This window comes from Hemicordylus capensis, chromosome 6, assembly GCF_027244095.1.
Source record: "Hemicordylus capensis ecotype Gifberg chromosome 6, rHemCap1.1.pri, whole genome shotgun sequence".
Classification (NCBI taxonomy): domain Eukaryota; kingdom Metazoa; phylum Chordata; class Lepidosauria; order Squamata; family Cordylidae; genus Hemicordylus; species Hemicordylus capensis.
The window spans coordinates 20,194,564-20,220,221 of NC_069662.1; the positions used below are offsets into that span (position 1 = coordinate 20,194,564).

Sequence of the window (25,658 nt, forward strand, 5' to 3'; positions counted from 1 at the left end):
CCAACACTGAAGTGATTGTGTGGACCCGTGACGAGGTGGTTTATGACCTGAGATTCCCACCTGGGTATGGGTTCACACAATCATGCTAATGTCCGTAACCTGCATTAAACCTGTTCAATTGTGTGAACAGGCCTACTAAGAGCATATGAGAGAGGAAAAGCAGAAATGGAGAGAAGGGCATGTGTGGTGGTGAACAGCATTGGGTTAGGGCTAGAGATACCCATGTTCAAATCCCCACTCAGTTGTGAATGTCACAAGAGTGACCTTGGGCCAGTCACGTCCTTTCAACTTAATTTACCTCACAGGGTTGTTGTGATAACAAAATGGGAGGGGGCACGTATACCACCTTGAACTGCCTGGGGGGAGACTGGGATAAACAAATATGGTAACACACTACTCAGGGGCTCTGTGTTACAAGTTAGGGTTCACTACTGCTTCAGATGGTTAGTGGAATTTGTACAGCGGATATTACTAATATTGTGCAGTGGTTTATGAGGTGAAAAGATTGTAACTCTTGTCACCTCCCAAGCTTTTACTGCAGGGCAAGATTTTCGATGGTGCATCCTGTTAAGGTTATCAGATCCAGACTCTGAGAAGATGGCTGTATCTCCAAGAACCGCCTAAAAGGGAATATTTCCATCACAGAATTGTGACAAAAGAATTCTTCCCAATGCAGTTTTCTCTTTCTAAGCAACATGTGCAGGCCAATCCTATGGCTACAGACTCAGAAATAACTCCCACTGAGCTCAATGGGATTTACTCCCAGCTAAGCGAACACAGGACTGCAGCCTCAGAAGTACAGGAGCTTCCTGAAGCTCCAGGCTTGGCATACCTATCAACTGTAATCATATAATGCAGACTAATGATATGTTTATCACTCTTTAACCACGATTATCACATTCATAATGAACTCTGACCTTTTCAGGGAGGGCTTGTCAGTGAAATGGATTCTACTCTGTGTCGGTGAGAGCAAGTACAGATGCTGAGGGTGAACATAAGAACAGCCCTGCTGGATCAGGCCCAAGGCCCATCTAGCCCAGCATCATGTTTCACACAGTGGCCCACCAGATGCCACTGGGAGCCTACAGGCAGGAGTTGAGGGCATGCGCTGTCTCCTGCTGTTGCTCCCCTGAGAGTGGTATGGAGAGGCATCCTGCGTCTGAGGTGGGAGATGGCCCATAGCCACCAGACTAGTAGCCACTGACAGACCTGTCCACCAGGAATTTATCACAGCCCCTTTTAAAGCCATCCAACCTGGTGGCCATCACTACATCCCATGGCAAATAATTCCATAGATTAACTAGGCGCTACGTGAAAAAGTACTTCCTCTTTTCGGTCCTAAATTTCCCAACCTGCAGTTTCATGGGATGACTCCTGGTTCTAGTGTTGCGAGAGAAGGAGAATTTTTCTCTCTGTCCACTCCATGCATAATTGTATACACTTCAATCTTCTCTCCCCATTGTTGCCTCTTTTCCAAGGTAAAGAGCCGCAGATGCTGTAGCCTATCCTCAGAAGGAAGGTGCTCCAGGCCCCTGATCATCTTGGTTGCCCTCTTCTGCACCGTTTCCAGTTCTACAATATCCTTCTTAAGATACAGTGACCAAAGCGGTACATAGTACTCCAGATGTGGCAGTTAATCTAGATTAAAAAACATACTGTGTGTGCCGCAGTGGCCAAGAGATGGAACTGTGATTAATTATTTATTTAACACATGAATATACTGCCCACTACCAACGTCTCCAGCAGTGTTCTCTCTAATTTTTTTCCATCTGTGTGCGGAATAAGTTTTGTTCTGTGCGGCAGTAACACAGCAGTGTGTGTGCGTGTGCTTTCAGAATGGGGCTTTCCTGATTTAACCTGAGTGGGATCTAAAATTAACTGAGCGGACATCAAAAAAACATGTGAGCATGTGCACGCCTTAGAGGGAACACGGGTCTCTAGGCAGTTTACAACAACAAAACAAATCCATTTTTAAAACACATTCAAAACATATATCAAATTTAAAGTTAAATCAATAAAATTCAACTAAAAACATCAGCTAAAACTTCAACTAAAAAGTTGAATCAGCCTCAGTGTGGAGATGGCAAGACTGGCCTACAGAACAGGCTTGTTATAAGACAGCAATTCCCAAATGGAGTGCCACAAGAGACCTGCCAGTGCAGCAAGAGAAACCAATTAATTAAACAATTACAGGCTCCTGTAAGTATCCATTCCCCAGGGGCCTGCTTGCTGCATCTCTTCAGGACTCGATGCACTGCCTTCTTCCAATTATCCTCCTCTGAGAGTGCATAACTGTGTCCTGTCTCAACACTGCACATAAATGGGTCAGTGTTGCCCAGTGGTCAGAGTGCTGGACTTAGACCAGGCTTTAAATTCTCCACTCAGCCATGATGCTCATTAGAGGACCAAAAACCAGCCACTCTCTTAGCCTAAGCTACCTCACAGGGTTGCTGTGAGGATAAGATGGGGAAACTCCATCTGGGCTCCCTTAAGCTTTTTGAAAGGTCAGAATAAACATGTACACAGTTATAATTCAATCACCTCCCCCTCCCACCCCACCACAGGGATGCTCTCATTCTTGCTAACTAAGCAAAGAGGCATCTTTCAAAGTGGTGCTTCACTTATATTTAGCAGGGGGAGGGCAACTGGCCCTATCCAACCCCGGCACAGCATCCCTCCAGTGGTTGCTGTTGGTGTCTACCTTTGGGGCAGGGAACCATCTTGTTTATGTATATAAATATTCAGTATATAAATATGCATAGCAACAGCAGCAGAATTACTCACTCCAGAAGAGGCTACCTATTTAATCCCTATGTGAATCACCGTTCTGGGCTTGCCTCCTTCCAAGAGAAAGACATGCCCAGAACCAGCGACTCACATGGAAACATACAAGGCAGCCCTCCAGGAGTAGCCTGGAGTCTCCAGGAATCAGCCTTAATAATCTCCAGGAGGTGACTGGAAGAAATCCTGGAGATTTTAAAGGCTTGATGTTGTGAAACACTAAGCGGAAATGCCTCTAGGAACAGAGACCAACAAAGCTGGCAACCTCAGAAACATGGCGAGCCCAGGCCAGGCGCTGCCTTGGGCCAACCTTATCTTCACAAACACACAGATACAGGGATAACTCCTTTTCAGATGGAAGGAACAGACATGAAATGTGAGCAGTCAGAAGGCAGGCTGCTGGAAGGACTGCTGCGTTAACCTGCGCAAAGAGCTTCGAAGCACTACATAAGGAGTGAGCGCGTGTTTAATTAATGCTTATAGGCATCACTTTCCCACAAAGAGTGGATTCCCAAAGCATCTGGCAACCATTCCAGTTTTTAGTCTAAATAAACAATAATTCATGCTATGATCCTGTGCATGTAGAACAATGACAGCCATCCCCAAGTATGTAAAAAACTGTGCCGTGTGTACAACCTCCTGCCCTGTAGAATGGTCAGCCTCCAGTCGTGCCCCCTCCTCCCGGAATGGTACAGTCTCATTTAAAATGCAACGGTTTTTTTTTTAAAGCCCCTCCCTCAGCTGGAATTGCTCAGCCAGCAACACCCCTCTTCAACAAAATGGTACGACCCACACGCCCCCTTCATTCCTGTCTCGGTCCGCTTATCGGGCTCTTCCCGTCTAATACAATAGGGCGCTTCATCCCTCTGTCTGGGAAGTGGTACAACCCAATCTCCCCCCCCGCCTCTAATATAATGGTTCGGCTTAAAAAGGGGGCCGCCCCGATCAATGGAACGCTATATCGAGGAGCTAGAAAGGGTCACGTCACACGCCCATCACTGGATCGATCCGGTCCTTCTTCTCTCCCCCCACTCAATAAAATAGGATGGCCCAGCCACAGATGCCCCCCCCGCACGATTCACTCCAGCCCCACCCATCTTTGTAAGGATCGGCCCCGCCCTCTCACTGATCTTGCACAGAATGGCTCAGTTCACCCACCCTCTTTTCCCATTGTAGTTACTGCTAGGCGGCTCCCACAATGGTACATCCCGTCTCTCCCCCTCGCTTTCACATTTCCCAACAGACGGATCGCAGAGGTCCTTACCATAGATGCCGTCCTCCATGGTGACCAGAGTGCCTGGAGAAAACGGAGCTTTCCTCTTGTCTCTTTCTTTGGGGCTCCAACGGGTGCGCCTTCCTCCCGCAACCGCCTGGTCCTGCACTGAAAGGAACGTCCCGCCCCGCACGAACGGAGCAGCCAATAGGAAAGAGAGAGTCCGCGCACTCCCGCCTGACAGCCTGGAGAGGAAGCCAATAGGAACGACATTGTTGTTCTCGTAATTCAGGATGTATGTCCATTGCAACCAATGGGCTCCTTCATGCAGATATTGACAGGGAAATCGCCCAATGACTATCGGATTTCTAATAGCTCTCCCTTTATTCTTCGTGGATGTGTAATCGATGCCGAAGGTATTGAGCTGCTCCCCGCCCCCCACATGCCTCCCGAAAGTCTAAATGTCACATAGAGATAAAATTACTATAGAGTGACACACTCACACTTATTGCCTATACTACCGTATACTGGCACTGAGAGCCAGCATGGTGTAGTGGTGATGGACAAGGACCTGACTCTGACTTGTTCACCCGTTCAGCCATGAAACTCACTGGGTGACTCTGGTCTAGGGTTGCCATATTCAAGCTTCCCAAATCCGGGTGGCCTAATTTGCATATTATGCAAAGTATGTGGCAACTAGTTTGCATTTTATTTATTTATTTATCTATTTGACCGATTATACTTTCCCCTCCTCCTCTGCCCTCACATGTGATCGGATCCAGAGTCAAATCTGGGCGATCCGGGCAGCACATTTGAAATCCGTGTAAATCCGGGTGGAATTTAGCAGCCAGGTGGAGGAGCCAAAATAAATAAATGTAAAATAAAAAATAAAATCCGGGGGGCGACCCTAAATTCCGGGGGGACACCTGGCAGCCCAACTCTGGGCCAGTCACTTGTCTCTCAGCCTAACCTGTCTCACAGGGCTGTTGTGAGGATAAACATAAACCATGTACACCACTATGGGCTCCTAGGAGGAAGAGTAGGATATAAATGTAATAAATAAGATAAAATAGATGTCTATTTTTGTTGTCTTCCCTGAGATGGAAGTGACAAGTTTCTGGGCTGGAGGACAGAAGAAACCTAAGACTTTAATGTAGCTGTAGACATGTTAAAACAAAAAATTCTGTTGTTGCAAATGCAAATTCAATCAATTGCTATTATTATAATATTGCAAGTTGTGGATGGGCTGTGGCGGAGAGCCCTGCAAAACAGGGATGTGCATGAACCTGTTCAGAGGCACTTTTACGGGCATTTGAAGAGGTACGAACACCGGGCAGTTTGAAGGTTCGAAGGCATGGTGTGTGTGTGTGTGGGATAACTTTAAGGTTGTGGGAGGGTGCACTTACCCCTCCCTCTGCTCCCCCCCCCAACTGGCGCTCTGTTAGTAAAGGCTCAGTTGGGGCGGCAGTATACCTCCCTGCACTCCTGTTCCCTCTTTGGCTGGAAGTACCAGGTGTGTGCCACATTTGGGGGTTGCCTCATAACTCTGGACTCAGATCTTAAAGATGTGCTAGAAAAAACATGATTATCCTAAAATAGGTCATCAGCAGTTCAAAATGATCCTCGCCAGCATGTGAAATGGCAGACTGTACACTACAAGGCACATTAATGTTTAGCCATGTGCAATTACATGTATGTGCTGAAAGCTGATGCATGCCAAATGTAGCAGCTCCTAAACACATAATTTTAAGGAAGCATCTTCAGAAGACAAAAAGAAGGATGGTGATATACCAGAGACAGAGGCTAGAAAATTGGGATTGTCTCTGTTAAACAGAAACTCTTGGAGTATATGCTTGAGCACCAGAGAGATGTGTGCACAGGCAAAGACACGATGGCCTACATACTGTGCAATGCAATGTGCATACTGACACATTGTGAGCACCCAGTTGCACAACTGCTAAAACTGCACTACACACATTTACACTTGAGCAATCTCATTGGAAACAAACAAACAAACAGGCTTATCATGCTTTTAGCAGTTGTGCTAGAGTGCAGTTGCACAACTATGTGCTTGCAGTGTGCTAATGTACACATTACAGTCTGCAGTATAAGGAGGACCAGGGTCTTTGGCACTAAAAGTGTTTTTGGGCTTCTTGTGCATTATGTGAGTGCATGTATGAATGTAGTTAAAGTATTTCAGACTCAGGAAATCCAAGAAGTGCCTTTAGTGTTGTCATGTCTGAAAACACCATGCAGTGTTTCTCTCTCACATACAAAATGGAAAATACAAGCATTGCAATTCCATGTGTGGACTCTAGAGAGCATGCAAAGACCATCTAAACCCAACATTTCTTGGGTATATGAGGCCAAACTGATGGATAGGAAACAAATGCAGGTGATGCCAGGTGGCTGTGAGTCACTGCATGGGGGGCACTGGAAGATTGGAGTGGGAGCCAGATAACTGAGCTCCTTGCGGGGGAAAGCACTGACTCTTTGGGCCAGAGGCTCGACTATTATAAAGACTACTGCCAGGTCAGGATGAGAGTCATTTGAGAACCATCTGTCTCTAATAAGTTGCTTTGGGGCTGCTGATTAGTTGGATGGAGGCCAAGCAAGTTTACTAGTGATGGATTTAGTGCTGCTAACTTAGGGTGGAGATGAGGCAAATCCACAATAACACCCTTTCTCTCAGGGCTTTAATTTTCTTCCTTGCTTGGTATAACGGAGATAAAATGCCTGGCACACCCTTCGTGACTGAGTGGCGTGATTGCCTGAAAACCAGCTTCTGGGTGCCTCATGGATAGGGTTTCGGGTCTCAAGATTCAACATGAAGTTTCAAAATGCCGCCTTCTTCTCCAGCTCTCCAGGAGGAAGAACGACACCTCAGGGTTGAGGAGAGCCAGAATGAAGAGGGCAGGTTTCTTCCGATGTGGCTTCAGAGGCTGTCCTTCGCTGTGACCAGCCAGATGCCATCCTCTGGCCCCCATCAGGCCCTACCATGCCCCACACCTATGCTGTTAGGCCCTATCCCTTAGCTCCCAGGCTTCGACCCCCAACCCTTCATCTCAGGGTCTGAGCTTGTGGGGACCTGGTCACCCGTACCAATAGCGGGCCCATTGTCCATCGCAAATGCCCCATCTGTTCAACAATTGGCCTGGGCTGCATGTATGGGTGTTCTGAGACTCAAATCAACTTTTCTTTAAGTAGTCTTTAATGTGGAAGTAAAGCATGCGTTGGCTACAGAACTGTCTTCAGGATTTTGTGGACCTTTGAGCAGGGCTGGCATCATGGGACGACACCTTTGGGCAGCTTCCCAGGGCCCAGAACTCCGGGAAGGCCTACCACCAATTCCTGCTTGGTTTTTGGCCCTCAGGAAGGATTGGGACCAGCCAAGCACCAGTGACTACCGCTATGGGTGTGGGGGGACCTTTTAGTCTGGCAGCATGCATATGTTGTGTTGCACAACAACCTCTCCTCTCCTCTCCTCTCCTCTCTTCTCCTCTCCACCCTGCATCCTCTCCCCCTCACCTGTCTTTTGAAAACTGAATGCACGAGTGAGGAGGAGGAGGAAGTGTGGCATCACACGGGCTCCCTGCCATGTCATCATTGTTATTGTGCCGCCATGGCTGAACAGCTGCAAGAGATGCCCATACTTCCCGCCCACCCGAGAGGAGGGAGGCCTGCCGTGGTGGGAGGACTCACCAGAGGCTACTTTTTTGAGGGCACCCTCAGGCTTGGGGACGGCCTTGCTTTTGAGTGAAAGAGTCAACAGATAGCCCCCTTCACCAGCAAAAAGGCAGAGGGGGCTGTGGCACCCAGTAAAGCTCTCCTTGAATCACCCCCCACTGGGAAATGGTGCATTTCTTTCTTTCTTTGTTTGTTTGTTTGTCTGCACATTAAAGACACAGGAGCCATGCTGGAAAAAACAGGTAGCAGAAAGGTTTGTGTTCGAATCTTCAGAATCACTTGCTGGTCTTCGTTAGTCACATTCTGTTTTGGCTCTTTGTTGAATAAGACTATTTGGGAGGACGGCTGAAATAAGGAGTAAGCACTTTATATGCTCACTAGTAGACATGACGCCCGTTACATTAACGGGCGCTAGAAGAGTTGTGTAGAAATGTTTGCAAGAACAGTCTTTCTTCAAGGGCAAGGTGGGACTGGGTGGGCCGAGTCGCGCTGTGTCTCCGGAGCCATGAGCGCGTCTCCACCAGGTTCAACCTGCCATGTGGGGCTCCACCCTGCTTCTCCCCTTCTGACCCCCACCGGCCTTGGAGTACAAACCCTTTCCTCCTCCACCTTCAGGCCCGAACCTCGACCCCAGAACCTGTCTCCTTTGCGGGCTGCAGCTCAGCTTCTGGGTGGCTTTTATGATGGTTCGCAAGAGCGGGTGCTGAGCCCGGCGGCGGGCAGCGGCGAGGCGGTGTCGGAGGCGCTGTGCTGCGGGGCTTCGCCCACCACCTGTCCTCCTCCACCCTTTTCCGTCCCAGCCCTCTGTTCTCCTCCTCGGCTCCCTTCCCACCATTTTCGGGAGCCCCGTCCTCCCCTTCCCTCGTCCTCCTCTTCCTTTGACCCTCCAAAGGGCAGCGGGGCTTCGCCCACCGCCCGTCCTCCTCCGTCCTCCTCCTCAGCTCCCTCCCTGCCATTTTCGGGAGCCCCGTCCTCCTCTTCCCTCGTCCTCCGTTTCAGTTGTTGCCTTCGTTCCGGCTGTTACCGGGCAGCATATTGGAATTCTCGCAGAATCTCATGAGAGTTCCAGCGCGCCACGCATGCGCAGAACACCCGCAAGAGACACGGACGCAGGTACCTTAGGGTTTTATTATATAGGATGTACGGCACCATTTAAGGATAGCAGTGGTGGGTGTCATATAGCACTTACATTTATATACCGCTTTATAGCCGGAGCTCTCTAAGCGGTTTACAATGATTTAGCATATTGCCCCCAACATTCTGGGTACTCATTTTACCGACCTCGGAAGGATGGAAGGCTGAGTCAACCTTGAGCCCCTGGTCAGGATCGAACTTGTAACCTTCTGGTTACAGGGCGGCAGTTTTACCACTGCACCACCAGGGGCTCTTCATGGAGACAGCCTGAGACATTTTGCAGCCGGAGGTAAAAAATCCAAATGGCACCCCCTCCCATAACAAGAAAACAATAAATCCAAAAATTTGCCTCTTGGGGTGGGCCAAATGACCCTGCCTAATGGTGAGCCAGTGTGGTGTTGAGTTGTGTACACAGAGCTAGACAGGACCCAGGGCACTTGGGTTCAAATCTCCACTCTGCCATAAAGTTCAGTTTTATCCTGATCCACCTCGCAGGGCTGTTGTGAAGATACAGTGGGAGGAAAAAGAAGCTTGCATGCCACTCTGAGCTTCCTGGAGAAAGGATGGGATAGAAATGTAACTAATAATAGTGGTTGGGCAGGCCGCCACACTGGAGGTGAAGAGAACACGGGGATTGCCATTATCTTAGCAATCAAGGTAGGCAAGTCCGAATGGAAGGTGTCAGGCTATCCAAAGTGTCCTAGCAACACTAGGACAGCCACAGGTAAATGGGAAGTCACCTCCTCACTGCCATAACACGAGAGTGCCAGTGTCTGACCTCTGTCCCAACCTCTGGTGACCTTCATGTCCCAATCTAATAGCTGCCCCGTGCCCGGAGATTAGGGACTCAAGCGAGGTTATTTTGGGCTCAAGGAGTGTGCCTTCCCACTCAGTCTTGTCACCTGCTCAAGGGTGACCGGTGAGACGTCCCGGACATCCCATCGCCTCAGCAGGGTCAGGGTGAAGAGCAGGTGCCAACAGTTCGAGGCACAGGGTGATGGGGCGAGGGAGGAAAGTGAGGTGTGTAGAGAGAGCCGCTGACCCCATTATACACCCCCCCCTCCCGGCCCGTGTCACCGGTGCAAAGCAGTCAGGATTAGTGACGAAACTGTGTCATATTAATCTGAGCTCCCAGCTGCGAATCCAATCTGAGCTCTCACCGCTCTGACCTTCAGCCTACGCCGCTGTCACCCGACCAGCCTGGGCAGCAGCTGTTTATAGCAGGATCTGCTGTCCAGCTCTGGAGTTGCATCTTGCTCTGGGGTGGAAGCAGATGTTTAGTCTGGGATTTTTTTTATTTTTATTTTTAGCTTCTGTGAGAGAATGCTTGATTTCTTTCTCCTCCCAGAGATGACCCCAGGGCTGGTGCAGCGACTCAAAACCCACCTCGTCAGTTTTTCCAACCAGGGGGATTGTTTGATGTCCAGGCTATTAAAAATGTCAATTTGTCAAAATTTCCTACCTCAGAGTAGCGTGGGTGGGTTGGGTCGCGGGGGGCGGCGCGGAGACAGATCAGACCCATGGGGCACAATCCCTTAGCAAGCTCTCTTGCACAAACCTCATTGACATAGGAGCATAGGAAGCTGTCACATACTGAGTCAGGCCATTGGTCTATCTAGCTCAGTATTGTCTTCACAGACTGGCAGTGGCTTCTCCAAGGTTTCAGGCAGGGACCTCTCTCAGCCCTATCTTGGAGAAGCTGGAGAGGGAACTTGGAACCTTCTGCTCTTCCCAGAGAGGCTCCATCTCCAGAGGGGAATATCTTACAGTGCTCACACATCAAGTCTCCCATTCATATGCAACCAGGGCAGACTCTGCTTAGCTAAGGGGACAAGTCATGCTTGCTACCACAAGACCACTACAACACAAGACCACACAACACAAATTGTAGTAGAAGAGTTTATAGCAATAGCAATAGCACTTATATTTATATACCGCTCTATAGCTGGAAGCTCTCTAAGCGGTTTACAATGATTTTAGCATATTGCCCCCAACATTCTGGGTATTCATTTTACCGACCTCGGAAGGATTGAAGGCTGAGTCAACCTTGAGCCCCTGGTCAGGATCAAACTTGTAACCTTCTGGTTACAGGGCGGCAGTTTTACCACTGCGCCACCAGGGGCTCCTTTATACCCTTTCCCACCATCAGCCAAAATGATCACAATGTTCTGGATGTTGGTGGTGTGACTGGAGCATAACAGATCAATGTTTTGAAGTGATTAGTGTGTTGGACTAGGACTAGAGGGACACACGTTCAAATCCCTGGCAAGCCATGGCGCTCATTGGTTGACAGTCTCTCAGTCTAACCCATCTCACAGCGTTGTTGTGAGGATAAAAGGAAGGGGTGAACTGTGTGTGCTGCCACAAGTTCCTTGAGGTAAAGGTGAATAAACATGTAATCAATAAATTACAGAGGAGAGCTGGTCTTGTGGTAGCAAGGATGACCCCTTAGCTAAGCAGGGTCTGCCCTGCTTGCACAAGAATGGGAGACTAGAAGTGTGAGCACTATAAGATATTCCCCTCAGGGGATGGAGCCGCTCTGGGAAGAGCAGAAAGTTCCAAGTCCCCTCCCTGGCAGCATCTCCAAGATAGGGCTGAGAGAGACCCCTGCCTGCAACTTTGGAGAAGCTGCTGCCAGTCTGTGTAACAGACAATACTGAACTAGATGGACCAAAGGTCTGACTCAGTATATGGCAGCTTCCTATGTTCCTAAATAATAACAGGCCCAGTTCCAAAATCTCAATGACGGTCTTCTTCATATCTTCCCATGTACTTCATTTTATTAATTTAGGGCAGGAGTGGGCAGACTAAAGGCTTTGAGGAGCTACTTTTTCTTGTTTTACATTTTTTTCATTTCTTTCTTTTTGCCAGAGCCTTGGAAGCTACCAACACGATGTAGTGGCTTGGGGAGGCACAGCCAGTCTCAAAATGGCGGCTTGGGGAAGTGCTGACAGTCACAAAATGGCAGCTTGTACTACAATGTACATAGTCAGAATAAATGTGCTTAACATCAAAACCCCTAAATTCCAGGTGAACCTTGCTGCAGGACAGGAGGGGAGCAAGAGGCATTGCTTTGTGTGGGGAGAAACTGGAGAGAAATTAATGGGACAGACAGTAAAGGCAACGCTGAGAAATCAAAGAAAGAGAGAGACTGAAAATGGCATGGCTATGCCCCACCCACATTCAGCAAGCCAATCAGATTTTCAGAATTGGCTGGAAAGCGAGGGGTGGAGGGAGAAACAGGCCCGAAAACCTGGAGGCTCAACAGACAGGGCTGTTACCCCGAATCTCCTCCAGAAGAGAGTGTGTGCATTCACACACCAGCCAAACTTACTCTGAAATCACTTCGAGATCCTTGGACCCAATCCACACACAAATTGGGCTTTGTCTTCCGAATTCTAGCTTATCTCAATGTATTTCTGGGTTTTTAAAATACTGGTTTTAAGCGACTTTTTCTGAAAACGCCAGAGCAAGTAGGGAGAGACACTGACGTAGAATCATTAACATGATAAGAAGGAAGCCCTCTTTAGGGATGCAGATATAGGCTTTAGAGATCTCCCTCCCCGCCCCCGCCATTGGCTAGAAGGAAAACACGGAGGCATGCAATGTGAAGTGCACCCCAACCCCCCCCAAAAACCCAGAGAGGGGAGGGGCTGCTTCCCTCAATGCCGTAGTGTAATTTGAAGTGGCTTCGCTCAACATATACCCCGCAGCACGAAGCCATGTGTGAATAATTCCTGGCGAAGTACTTCAGATAAGCCTGGGACAAGAGCTACTAGTAGCTCCTGAACTACTTAATGCTCACCCTGATTTAGAGAATGCTGAAATTCAAGTATTTGACCTGTAAAGTAAATGTGTGTGTGTGAAATACGTAAAGAAATAGTTTCAAAGCCACATTTTGGCCCTCCCCCAAATACATCTTTCTCAGATTTGGGAGGCTGGGGTGTGATTGTGCCTTGTACTTGGTGGTGCCTCTTCAGCATACCCATGTTGATTTTCCTGGTTTCTGTTATAGGGTTTGCAAGAAACTGGGGCCATAACATGTTGGATTTCATTATTATTATTTTTAATGAGAACACTTGTTTTTGTGGCCAGTTACATTTTATATGCCTTAGTGGCCTCCTTTATTAAAATTTTGCCTTATTTCAAACATTGTCAGGCCCATTATATACCTGCGAGTTCATTTCTTTCCCCCCTTTTTTACTTCCAATGACTTTTATTGGATTTTAAGACAGAAAGTCCGTTTTTGGGCTTGACAAATAAGTTTCAAGGATGTTAAGATCATTCATACTTCCTTGCCTCATGGGCTTATAATTTGTAACCCTTGGAGTTGAAAAGAAACACACACCCCTAAGACACAACAAGCAACTCCTTGCCCCCTACATTTTCATAGAACCTATTGACTCGGTTCCATGTAACTACACTAGGTAGTTACCGACCTGCAGAAGTTATAGAACTCCTCCCGTCTCTCTATGTATCTCATAGAGCCCAATCGATTGGACAGTCACAGTTCATTCCCACACAGTACAGACATCTTCCATAAAGTGCCACGAAGCACACAGCCCTCATGTATCCTTGGAGTTCCATAAAACAAACATTTGTAGATTCATCAAGCAAACATGTGAACCGTCACAATCATAATTCATACTGCCATAAATATCAGGTGATGCCCAAGTTCCTTAGAGGACTGGTATTCTCCCGCCCCACCACAAGCTTTCCTTCTGTTTTAAAACATTGTTTGGGGCTACGGGCTCTCATAGCATCTGTGAGCCCTTAAGCCCCTCCAGTGGTTTCAGTGATCATGGGGGACCCCTGAGTTCCACCAGGATGGCCATTTTGGCCAATGTGCCCCAAATGGCATCTCTTTCCCCCAACAGCTAGAGGCTACTGTTGGTTGCAGAAAGCTGAGACTTTGCCATTATGTGTTTGGGGGACAGGGTGGATGAAGTGAAAGTGATCTCTCCTCTGACAACAGTTACCTCAGCTACCCAGCTATGCAAAGTGGTAGTGATGGCGCTACAAAAGCTTCATTTCCCCACCTCCCCCCGGCCTTCCTCAGTCCAAGAACATGGGCGGTGTCACGTGGCGGTTGCCATTTCATTCTCCAGGCTCACCCGCCGGCTCCCCTGCCTCTCTTCCTCCTCCTCCTCTTCCTCACGGCAGCAGCTGAGGGCCACTTCATTCTCATAGCAGAAAGAGGCGCGGGCTGCTGTAGCCCCTGCTGGGGGAGCCCTGTATTTGAGATGGCTCAACTCCTTAGCGCTGCACATCGGGGTGCCAGGCACCTCATACGTACGGTTGAAGTGCTGGTAGTCAACCTCATAGTGGCCACGTCGCTCGAAGAGCACGGGCTCAAAGCGGTGGCCCCAGCGCAGCTCACTGGGCAGGTAGGAGCTGCGGCATTGGGTGGTCATTGCTGTGGCTTCCACCATGCCCTCCAGGATGACCACCAGTTCAAAGTCCGCCTCAGCCAGCTCCTCAGGACCATGCTCATACAGGGGGCTTTCGGCGTCTATCTCGTGCACGATTGTCACGGGTGACACCAGGAAGATGCGGTCAGTGCCGCTGTCGAAACCCACGTTGACGTCATTGTAGTCCAGGGGGATGTACTCACCCTCAGGAGTCACTCGAGGCTGTGGGAGAGAAGACAAAGGGAGACAGGCGTTATGTATAGGATGGCACCAATTTAATGGGTGCAGGTTAAGTTCTTGTAAAATATGGGCCCACAATTGCTAGCAGCCATTTTCACGACAGTGGTTGAAAAGTGGCATTATAGATGCCAAAATGGCTGCTGGTCTCTGGAGGCTGTCTCTGTGTACAGCACATGGAGGTTTCTTTCCATAATCACCTACAGATGTGATAAAGAAAATAGAAAGTATATTTGAATGTGTGAACTGCTCCTATGAACCCTTGGTTTCATAGTATGAGGGTAATGAATAATTACCCTCACAGCCAACTTTCTTCTCAGATCCCTATTGATCGCCCCTATCTGTTTCTGAGTTACCCATCCCTTTCACCGTCTCCTGTCTTTCAACTATCTCACCCTTCCCGCGGCACATATACCTTCCAAGGTATATGACCCTCATTTTTATGACATTTTAACCTGTCCTCCCTCCAAGGAGCTCATGGTCTTCACAACCATTTTATCCTCGTGACAAACCTGTGAGGTAAGTTAGGCTGAGAGAGAGTGAATAACCTGAAGTCATTTGAGTTGAGACCCAGGTCTCCACAGTCCTAATCCAGACCCCCAACCACTTCACCACATTGGTTTGCTGTCTGTTCATCCGTCTCCCAGCAACCTTTTCAGTCCTTCTCTACCTAGATTACAAGTTTTGTACCCATCTGTCCTACTCATCGTCTACCCATCTCATCGATTTATTCATTTATGAACCTGTTCGTTTCTTTGTACTTGCTCATCTAGTAATCCTAGAAGAATCAGGTGTATGCTTAAAGGATTTCCATAACCCATTCCTTGACAGACACTCCCTGCTGCCATAGAATTCCTCCTATCTTGTCCCTGTGATTCCCCTGAATGGTGTTCTTACTTGCAGTAGCTGTGCCCGGACGTGGGCCTCTACCAGATGGCTCTTGCGCAAGTTGGCCACACGCCACATGAGGCAGAGCTTCCCATCACGCATGGCCACCACGGCATTCTCGCTGAAGACCAGGGTCTCGTTGCGCTTCTTGGGTTTAGCAATCTTGACCATGATTGCGCCAATGATGAAGGCATCGATGATGCATCCCAGAATGCATTGCAGAACCACCGCCAGCACGGCCGAGGGACATTCCTCCGTCACACTGCGGAAGCCATACCCAATGGACGTCTGGGTCTCCAGGGAGAAGAGGAAGGCGGCCATGAAACTGGTCACCTCAGAGAAACAGGTCTTGGCATTGGGTGGGCGCTCGGGAACAAGGTCTCCATGCAACACAGCAATGAGCCAGAAGGTGAAGCCAAAGAGGAGCCAGGAGAGCACAAACGAGAGACAGAAGATGACGAACATCCAGCGCCAGCGGATGTCCACGCAGGTGGTGAAGAGGTCGGTGAGATACCGCTGGCTCTTCTCGCTCATGTTGATGAACTGGACATTGCAGTGGCCGTCCTTCTTCACGAATCGACTGCGCTGCCGGACAGGAACGGGCCTCCCGTTGTGGCAGCTGGAGGGGGATTCCACCGACACCTCCTCCCGCAGCTCTCCCACACCGCCACCCCCGCTGAAACGCCGGATGGCTTTGGCCACCCCCATGTCCGAGGGACTGGCCTTTGTCCCGGCCAAAACTGGGCCGGGCTTGAGGGACTGGTGGCCCAGCCTGTGTGTCGTGCAGGAAAAGCTGGTAGTGGGTCGGTGTTAGCAGGTGATTCTATAGCTTGATGGACGCACGTCACTTCTGGGCAACCTGGAAAGGAAAAGAAGGAAGAGCTGACCAAGACTGTAATGTGATCGGCTTCTGATTTAAAAGGCTTCTGTAGCCTAACAATTCCTACAGCCACATCTCTTTAATTCGTTTTAATCTTTGATTTGTTAAAGGAATGATGAAAAGCCAAAGGGAATGGAAAGTGAGGATTTTTTACTCATCTCCACATCTGACTGAAGATTGTTCCCTACCTTAATTTGATTTTGGAGCTGCCATCTCATTGCTGAAATGCATGCAGAACAAATTTTTGTGAATTTGTGAAACCATACATCCTGGAAACTTGCCATCCCATGCCTTGGAGGGCTTGAGAGCAAACAGTAACCTTGGGTACTCACTCCTAACAAGTTTTTGTCATCTTTAAGAGAAGCTTGAGTCTTGCAAAGAGTGTTGCTTTTTCCATCTGGAATCTCAGGTTCTGAAAAGTTATTTTGCAGAAGGTATGAGCCAGCTCTCTTTCAACATCTCAGATGTTACAAAGCTTATGATTGCTTATCTTTGTTTGCCAAGGGCCAAGGTTTTGCATCGTGGTTTTGGTCAGTTATTCATTTTGAAAAAGATGGAGAGTTTTGTTGAAATCAAAAGCTTGCTCAGTAGTTGCTGTGCTAATCACGGTATTACACGACTATACTCTTTTGGATCTTTTCTAATGAACCAACATGGCTACCCACAATTAGAACTGCCATCTGGAAAAGAAGACAGGTCTCTTTTTGCTTAAAGAGATACACAGAAGAGAATTTCAGCAGGTGTGGTCTTTCTTTCCTCTGCATAACAAGTTGATTCTGCTGAAATTCCCTCTTCCATGCCTCTCGTAAAGCTACAAGGGACGTCCTCTTTTCCAGATGGCATCCCTGATTGCCACGTATAACCATTTCCCAAGAACTTTTATTACAAGAGGAAATTCAGCAGGTAACGCTCTCATCACCACTGTCTCTCCTTGCCCCCAAACGCTTCACCTGATTAATTTCGCCTCCTCATGTGGCTGTAAAATGCACAGGAGCCCTGCCAAGGGAAAAAGGCTGGCAAGCTTAACTGCACAACATTGACTTTTAACTTTTGGACAATATGGTTTAGGAACATAGGAAACTGCCTTACACTGAACCAGACCATTGGTCCATCTAGCTCAGTATTGTCTACACTGTCTGGCAGCAGCTCTCCATGGTTACAGGCAGGACTTTCTTGCTGGAGATGCTAGGGAGTGGACCTTCTGCATGTATGAAAATACAGATGTTCTTCCACTGAACGATGGCCCCATTCCCTAAGGAGAATATCTTATAGTGCTCACATGTGGTCTCCCATCCAAATGCAAACCAGGGCAGACCTTGCTTAGTAAAGGAGACAATTCATGTTTGCTAACACAAGACCAGCTCTCCTCCACACCTTCTCTCTGTTCTCCACTTTCTCATTCAGTAGATCTTTCTGAGAGAGTTGTAAACTTTTTTCCTTGGTATGGTTCCTGTGCCTTCAACAGTATGTGGCAAAAAGTGAATCCCTCTTCTGAGATGGTGCTCGCCATCTACAGTCATTCTAAGTTTTGCATTAAAAAATCCTACATGGGAGGGAGAAGGGAGGATGCCTTTTCCAAGAAGGTGCTCACTATCTGCAGTAATTCTAAGGGCGGGTTCACACAACTACCAGCCAATCTGGAAGTAGGGAAAATGTCAGGGATATGTCAGGATGCAAGCAGTGAATGAAGCTTTCCTGGTGTGCAGGTGCAGTAATGAGAATTGTTTCCCCTTTAGAAGTTCTGCTTGTCACAACTGTTAAGAGCATAGGAGCTCTGCTTGGGGGCGGGGAGATTGAATATCCTAAGATGAGCTAAGCTCTACACTTCATTCCACAGCTGAATAGATTCTTTTGCCCTTCCTAATGACCAAGTCGTCCTGAAACTCTGCATAATAATAATAATAAGATACACTGCAGGAATAATAGACTGGACCCAGGCAGAGCTAGAGACGCTAGATCATAAGACCAGGAAAATCATGACCATCAATCATGCTCTGCACCCCCGCAGTGATGTAGATAGGCTATACCTCCCTCGCAGCTCAAGTGGAAGAGGAATGCTGCAAGTCCATCAAACAGTAGAGGAGGAGAAAAGAGGCCTTGAAGAATATATCAAGGACAGTGAAGAAGATGCACTTCAAATGGTCAATAACGCGAAACTATTCAACACCAATGAAAGAAAGCAGGCCTACAAGAAAGAACAAGTCAAGAACCGAGCAGAAAAATGGAAAAACAAGCCACTGCATGGTCAATATTTGCACAATATGTGGAAAATCAGACATCACCAAGACCTGGCAATGGCTTAAGAATGGCAACTTGAAGAAAGAAACAGAGGCTTTAGTACTGGCTGCACAAGAACAGGCACTAAGAACAAATGCAATAAGAGCAAAAGTCGAAAAATCAACAACAAACAGCAAGTGCCGCCTTTGTAAAGAAGCCGATGAAACCGTGGACCACCTAATCAGCTGTTGTAAAAAGATCGCACAGACTGACTACAAACAAAGGCATGACAAGGTAGCAGGGATGATACACTGGAACATCTGCAAAAAATACAAGCTACCTGTAGCCAAACATTGGTGGGACCATACAATTGAAAAAGTTGTAGAAAATGAAGATGCAAAAATATTATGGGACTTCCGACTACAAACAGACAAACATCTGCCACACAATACACCAGATATAACTGTAATCGAGAAGAAAGAAAAACAAGTTAAAATAATCTACATAGCAATTCCAGGATATAGCAGAATAGAAGAAAAAGAAACAGAAAAAATCACAAAATACAAAGATCTACAAATTGAAATTGAAAGGCTGTGGCAGAAAAAGACCAAAATAATCCCAGTGGTAATTGGCACCCTAGGTGCAATTCCAAAACATCTTGAAGAGCACCTCAACACCATAGGGGCCACAGAAATCACCATCAGCCAATTACAAAAAGCAACTTTACTGGGAACAGCCTATATTCTGCGACGATATCTATAACAACATCAATACTGACAATAAAATTCAGCCATCCAAGGTCCTTGGGAAGGACTCGATGTCTGGATAAAACAAACCAGTCAATAACACCTGTCTGACTGTGTAAACAAGAAAGAATATTTATATACCACTTTAAAAAAGTTCTTAAAGTGGGTTGCATAGGAAAACAAGTAAGATGGTTCCCTGTCCCCAAAGGGCTCACAGTCTAAAAAGAAACACAAGGTTGTCACCACTGGAAAGATGCTGTGCTGGGGTTGAATAGGGAAAGTTACTCTCCCCTGCTAAATATAAGAGAGTCACCACTTCTTTGCCCAGTTAGCAGGGCTAGCACCCTGAGACATCCTGAGCTAACCTGAGACATCACATCATTCCTAGAAAACCATCTGTCCCGAACCTCACTTTCACTCCATGCACTGCCCTGGGTATTTAGATGCAACAGAGGATTGATCTCCTGTTCCTTTAATAGGTGTGTGGAGAGAATTTGGACTGCTGTAGCCTTTCTTGCCCCCTATGCTTCTATGACATGAGCTCTCATTCCCTGTTCTGCACAACTGTTTCACGGAAGCTGTGTCCTCTGCTGCAGCTCACCGCCCCAGCCAGCTCCACTCTGCTTCCAGAGGCTGTGACAAAATGCAATGCAGAAAGATTTCGGGCCCATGGAGGGGCTTTTACCTGGCTGCTGTTGCAGAATCTCTGGGAAGCAGGTACGGCTTTGCCTTTCCCCTGATGCATCGACTCTCTAACGCCAGGGACATTTTGCACTTTTATCTGGAAGCAGAGGGCGTGGTGAGATGCAGCGATAGGCTCAAACTCTTCCTCAAAAGCGAGTTCCTTAGGCCTTCCTGCACCAACTGCATGCAAAACACTTCTTTGGGCCAAAGGAACCAGCCAAGGCCACATTCAGAGCTCCAAGGGGAGAAAGACGACATGAGGAAGAAGGAAGGCTGAGCCCATCTTCTCAGGGAAAAAAGAGGCTTTATTGCTAGGGGTGTAGGGAAGCTACTGATCTCCTTGTGGGTGGCTACCTGCTCTGTCCCATGCGACTCCTATGGAGCATTGCTATCAGAGTTGCAATGCTTATTCAGTTTAACCGATTAAAGAAAAACATTCTCCCTTCTCTTTCATGCAAGAATCTTAATACTTAGAATAACTGTAAGTGGCAAGCAGAATCTCAAAAGAGGCATTCCCTGATCTCTTTTTCATACAGGAATTTTTTACACAAGAACTTAGAATAACTGTAGCTAGCAAGTGCCATCTTAAAAGAGACATTCCCTCTTCCCTCTTACATAGGAATATTAATACAAGAACTTAGGGAAGGTTCACGTGACTGCCAGCTGGTATGGAAGTGGGGAGAATTTGCGGGGTACGTTAGGATGCAAGAGTGCATGCTCCTGGCAGGCTTGTTGTCTGAACCCACCCGAGTCCAGCCCCTGATATTCTCCACCCAACATTTTCTTGACTCCTGTATCCAAGATTTGGAAGTCAGGTGGAGAATCTTGGGAGAATATTGGGTGGAGAGCGCGAGAATCAGACCTGGGTGAGTTCAGACATCACATGCCTGCCGGAAGAGCAGAAGAAAGAAAGAGTAAAATGTGCAGTCACTATTCTGCTCAGAAATTATATTCCAGCTAATTTACATAATATGCAAAATAGACACCCAGATTTGGAAAGCCAGGATATGGCAACCCTATATTTATTACATCCCACCCTTCTCACTCTGCTCTCCTATCCCAATACATTCCTGCCTACAATTTCCACTCTAAGCCATCTTCAGCCATCCGAGGCCCGTCTGCTGCTCCCTCAAACAACTCCACCCTTTCTCCCCAGCTGCCCCCTGCACCTGGAATTGCCTTTCTGGCCATTTCTGGGAGGTCACTTCCCCACCCCCTTCAAATCCCATCTCAGAACCCACCTTTTTCATGAAACATTGGGCATAACCCCTGAATCCTTGTCTCCCACTGAAACTATGCCCAGTGGCTAGAGTGCTCGACTAGGAGGCCTGGGTTCAAATCAGGGTGGCTTGAGGTATTGCTGTGCCTGAGGCAGGGCACTGAACACTGCCTTGCCCCATGCCCCTATGGGGCCCAGCCCCCTTTCAAAGACGACTCTTGCAGTCTTTGAGAGTGGTATAGGGGTTCTCCTTGTAAGCTTGTGTTCCTTCTCTCCTTGTGCTCCTTGCAAGCTTTGCAAAGCGGGTGAAGAGATGTGCTCCTTGCAAAGCTTGCAAAGGCCAAGCTGGTCCCCAGGAGCTGCTCTGACAGTAGTGGCAGGAGGCATCTTGCTGCCTTGCTGGCATCCCAGTAATCCACTGCCTGGGGAGAATCCTTCCCCTCGACTCATGAGAAGACCAGCCTGGTTCAAATCTTCACTTGGCCATGAAGCCCACTAGGTGACCTTGGGCCTAGCCTTCCTCACAGGCTGGTTGTGAGGATAAAGGGGTTGGGAGGAGTAATGTAGGCTCCCCGGAGCTCCTTGAAGGAAGAGTGCAGGGTCCTGAAGATTCAGTTAAGATGAGCTCCCCCTCCCCCGCAACACACACACACACACACACACACACACACACACTCACAATTGATGGCTACTTTTTTGGAGAAGCGCAGTGCAGAATGTACTTCTGGCCTTGAACTCTTGTTTGGAGACTGGAATGGCGCCTGGAATTGGCCATTAAGGGAGGCGGAAAAGAACCCGGACTCTGGGATTCTATCCTGTGGTAGCTCTGAGTCTTTACTCAGCTGATCACTCTGCCCCGTGCCTCCCTCTCCACTTGCTTCGACACATGCATGGGAAGCTTATGCTTCCAAATAAAGCTGATGCTAGGCTTAGTGCTTGGATAAGTGGAATTTCATGACAAAGTCAATATCTAATCTCTGACAAGATTTCTGACCCAAAACACACACTTTGGTCTCCCTCCCGCCCTGCCTTCCTCTGTCATTCGCTGGTTGGATGCAGAGGCGCTCTTACCCCTGGACCTCTGGGCCAAAGTCTGGGCCTCCACAGCCCCTGGGGCCCCCCAAATCCTCTTTAGTCTGTCCTGGGTTGTGTGGCTGCCTGTCTGAGCATGAGGATGCTTCATTTGCGGGGGGTGGGTGGCTCCAAAGGCCTTTAGTTCCAGGCTCCAAAATTACCTGGGTGCACCTCTGGCTAGATATAAGTTGTCTCCTCCTGGTAGAGATGGCTCCATATTCCGGGCTGTTTGTTGTGCAAGTTTGGAAGAAGACCAGGATTTGTGAGTGGGTGCAGGACTGAGCTTATTTTTTAAAGAAGACGAGGAAGTTTCTAGTCCTTAAGGTCTATCATGACTGGGGTGGCCAAAGATATTGTAGTGCCTGGGGTGAGACACCAAATGCTGTCTTGCCTCATAACCGTGGTGGGGACAAACTCCCATTCAAAACAGACCTCTGCAAACTTTGAAAGTGGCACGGGGTGGATGGGGAGGGAAGGTTGCCAGCAGCCCCCTCTCTTCATAGTCCTTGCAAACTCTGCAAAACATGTGAGGAGAGGCTCTCATTGCAAGGGTCAGATGAGTCCCAAAGAGCTGCCCCAATATGGAGGGTGGGGAAGGTAGATTTTGATGCCCTGCTTACACTCCAATAATCTGCCGCCTGAGGCAATGGCCTCACTTTGCCTCATGAAAGGGCCGCCTCTGATCACGGCCCTCTTACCTGACACACAGAAAACTGCTTGGTGGGCAGATGGGAAACAAATCAAGCCGTCTAACGGGGACATGTAGAGACAGAACCTGTGTGGCAAGATGTGGGAAACGTATCAAGCAGGAATGGGAGAACTTGACTGGTTATGTTAATAATAGTATCTGCAAAAGACAAGCTGGAGATGAAGAGATATACATGGCCAGCTAGTGGGTCATATTGCACCGCAGTCTTGAGGACCAATATGACTTTGGGCATATGTTACAATTAGCATAATAGGTGTTACCCGTGACACCATTCCAGGACTGAAATGAGAGGCTATTTAGAGAGCTGGCGGAACCTGAGCTGGTGGTTGAAGACCTCCAAGGCACTGAAATTATCTAACTTTATCAGAGATAGAGATTATCTAACACCAACAGAAATTGAGACTCATGTTTATTTTATATGATTTACATCCAGCTTTCTATAGTAGAATAATCAAAGTGATGTACAGCAATTAAGACATGCAATTCAAGAGTTAGCTCGCACAGCAGCACTGTACAGATGTTCTCTGTATGTGCATACAGAGAGGATTGGACCCATGTGTGACTTCTGGCTGTGCTCCAGTCTGTATGTGCATTTGGCCAGAGTCCTGAAACAGCCTGCTGTTTACAGGGTTTTATTAATTTCATACTGTTTCATCTGTTTTATTGCCTTTGTGAGCTGCTCTGAGCAGTATGACACTGGATGGATGGGCAGAAGCACTCTTACCCCTGTTCTTGGGGGCCGAAGTCCAGGGCCTCCACACCCCCTGGGGCCCCCCAAAATTGACCTTAGTCTGTCCTGGGTGGTGTGGTTTGTGCCCTCAAGAATCTACGCGTTAAAAAATGATGCTTAACTTGCAGCGGGGGAGCGTCCAAAGGCCTTTAGGTCCAGGCTCCAAAATTACCTAGGTGCACCTCTGTGGATGGGATCCAAATATTTTAAATATATATAATAAATAAGTAAACACTCACAACCTGTACATCCAGTTGTGGACTCTTGACTAGGCAGGGGCTGTGATGGCATGGAGAAAACCACATGCAGGCCACATTCTCACAATGAGAACGTTGACGGTTAAAGAGTTAACCACGACTGGTGAGCCCCATGTGCTCACAACGCAGTGTGTGTGAGAACCAGGAATTTCCAGACCATCCTGGTTAAATAGCTGTGGTTAACCAGCATTGGGATAGATAGTCAGGATCAGATCCTGGTTATCTATCCCAGTTAATGGCCGGGGTCTCACGGCATGCTGCACGTGAGTGTGCAAAGATTGCCCAGAACATAGGAAGCTGCCTTATATCGAGTCAGACCATTGGTCCATCTAGCTCAGTATTGTCTACACACAGACTGGCAGCGGCTTCTTCAAGGTTGCAGGCAGGAACCTTGCCTCCCTATCTTGGAGATGCTGCCAGGGAGGGAACTTGGAAGCTTCTGTATGCCCCCTGGCTGCGTCTGACGTCAGACGCAGGGAGCTCTCTCTGCGCCTGATGTCAGATGCTGATGCAGGCGGTGGGGCTGGGGGTGAGAGTGGGGCTGTGGGGGGGCTGCGGTGGTGGGTTGAGCCTGGGCCACCGCTGGCCTCCCTCTGCGCCTGGTGTAGATGTTGCCAAAATCACTATGAGCATTTGTCCCCTGAGATGGTATCAATGGCCAAAATCTGTGGGCTTGGTTCATGGAAAGCCCATTGGGAAAAGGCCATTGGGAAACTCAGCTGCCACAATGGGGAATTCCCCATTTTTGCAGCTGACTCAGTGCAGCCAGAGGCGCTTTTACCCCTGGACCTTGGGGCCCCAGTCTGTGGCCTCCACGGTCTGGGTGTGTGTGTCTCCAAATGGCCGGGGGGGGGGGCTTCTGCTGCCACCCTGTGTCTGCCCTGCCACTGCCCCACTGTGCTGAAGCTCCATTTTTGTTTTCATAATTTCAGCCACCATGTGTGTGGCTGAGGGGTGGTGGCCAGGCGGGTGGGTGAGCTGAGCAGGCCTCCCTACCCCCCCGATGGCGGTGGTGGGCAGAAGCAGACAGAGCAACTGCTGGGCCTGTCCATCCGGCTCAGCAGCTCTTGAGAACTGCAAGGTGCGCCAGTGTGCCTGCACACCTGAAATAGACCATTGCAAGCCCGTGACGTCAAAAATAAATATATAAATTGGAGGTTCGGCACAGTGGGGTGGCAGTGGGGTGGGCGTTGGGTGTCAGCAGGAGGCCCCCAAATGAGGTTTCGGGGGGGCTCGCAGTGGGGGGGGGTCATGTCAGAAGCAGTCTGGGCGCCAAAATTACCCAAGGTGCGCCACTGAGTGCAGGACACCAGCTAGTGTCCTGCATCACATGGCTGGAAAATGCTGCTCTAGAGAATTCTTTTGGGCATGCACCCGCTACGTTCACAGGGGAGTACAAGATATTCAAAGGGGAGCCGCTGAAAGATGAAGGCGTCTACACCGTCTGCCTTCTCTGCCATTTTTCAGACCCTTGGAAAAGGATTCCCCCTAAGGCCTGGACTCGGATCATCTTCCATTTCAGCCCCGTTGTCTTCCTCTTCCTCCGAGTTCAAGTTTCCCTTCCTCCTGCCTCAAATCACACAGACCAGCAAGCTGGCATCCTGTCTCTAAGACTGGTTAACCTTTAGTGCTCTAGGGGAAAGTACCATCCATTCTACATTTTTTCTTCATTCATCACTCCTGAGGAGATAAGGGATACATATATTTATGTCAGAAATCTGGCTGAGCCCAGAACTGACGACTAGTATTCTGCCCCAGGTATGCCTACGTGCAAAATGGTGAGAGAAAAAG

General features: G+C 48.4%; 2 protein-coding genes across 6 annotated transcripts in view; both read right to left on the reverse strand.

Moving 5' to 3' along the window:
* The window catches only part of CYTH2 (cytohesin 2), a 33,937-nt gene extending 27,873 nt beyond the window's left edge, over positions 1–6,064 (reverse strand). The window contains exon 1 of one of the 4 annotated variants that reach the window (XM_053260813.1): positions 4,046–6,061. In XM_053260813.1, coding sequence (XP_053116788.1) covers positions 4,046–4,064 — 19 coding nt within the window. In that variant the 5' untranslated portion in view covers positions 4,065–6,061. Of the gene's footprint in view, positions 1–1,352; positions 2,548–3,417; positions 3,805–4,045 lie in introns of those variants that run through there. The other 3 variants (XM_053260816.1, XM_053260817.1, XM_053260814.1) reach the window with 3 other exon arrangements.
* Positions 6,065–10,700: 4,636 nt separating this feature from the next.
* The window catches only part of KCNJ14 (potassium inwardly rectifying channel subfamily J member 14), a 34,093-nt gene continuing 19,135 nt past the window's right edge, over positions 10,701–25,658 (reverse strand). The window contains exons 2-4 of one of the 2 annotated variants that reach the window (XM_053260812.1): positions 19,880–19,975; positions 15,361–16,210; positions 10,701–14,448 (exon numbers count right to left, since the gene is read on the reverse strand). In XM_053260812.1, the coding sequence (XP_053116787.1) occupies positions 13,894–14,448; positions 15,361–16,059 (1,254 nt within the window). In that variant the 5' untranslated portion in view covers positions 16,060–16,210; positions 19,880–19,975 and the 3' untranslated portion in view covers positions 10,701–13,893. The remainder of the gene's footprint in view (positions 14,449–15,360; positions 16,211–19,879; positions 19,976–25,658) is intronic. The other variant, XM_053260811.1, reaches the window with a different exon arrangement.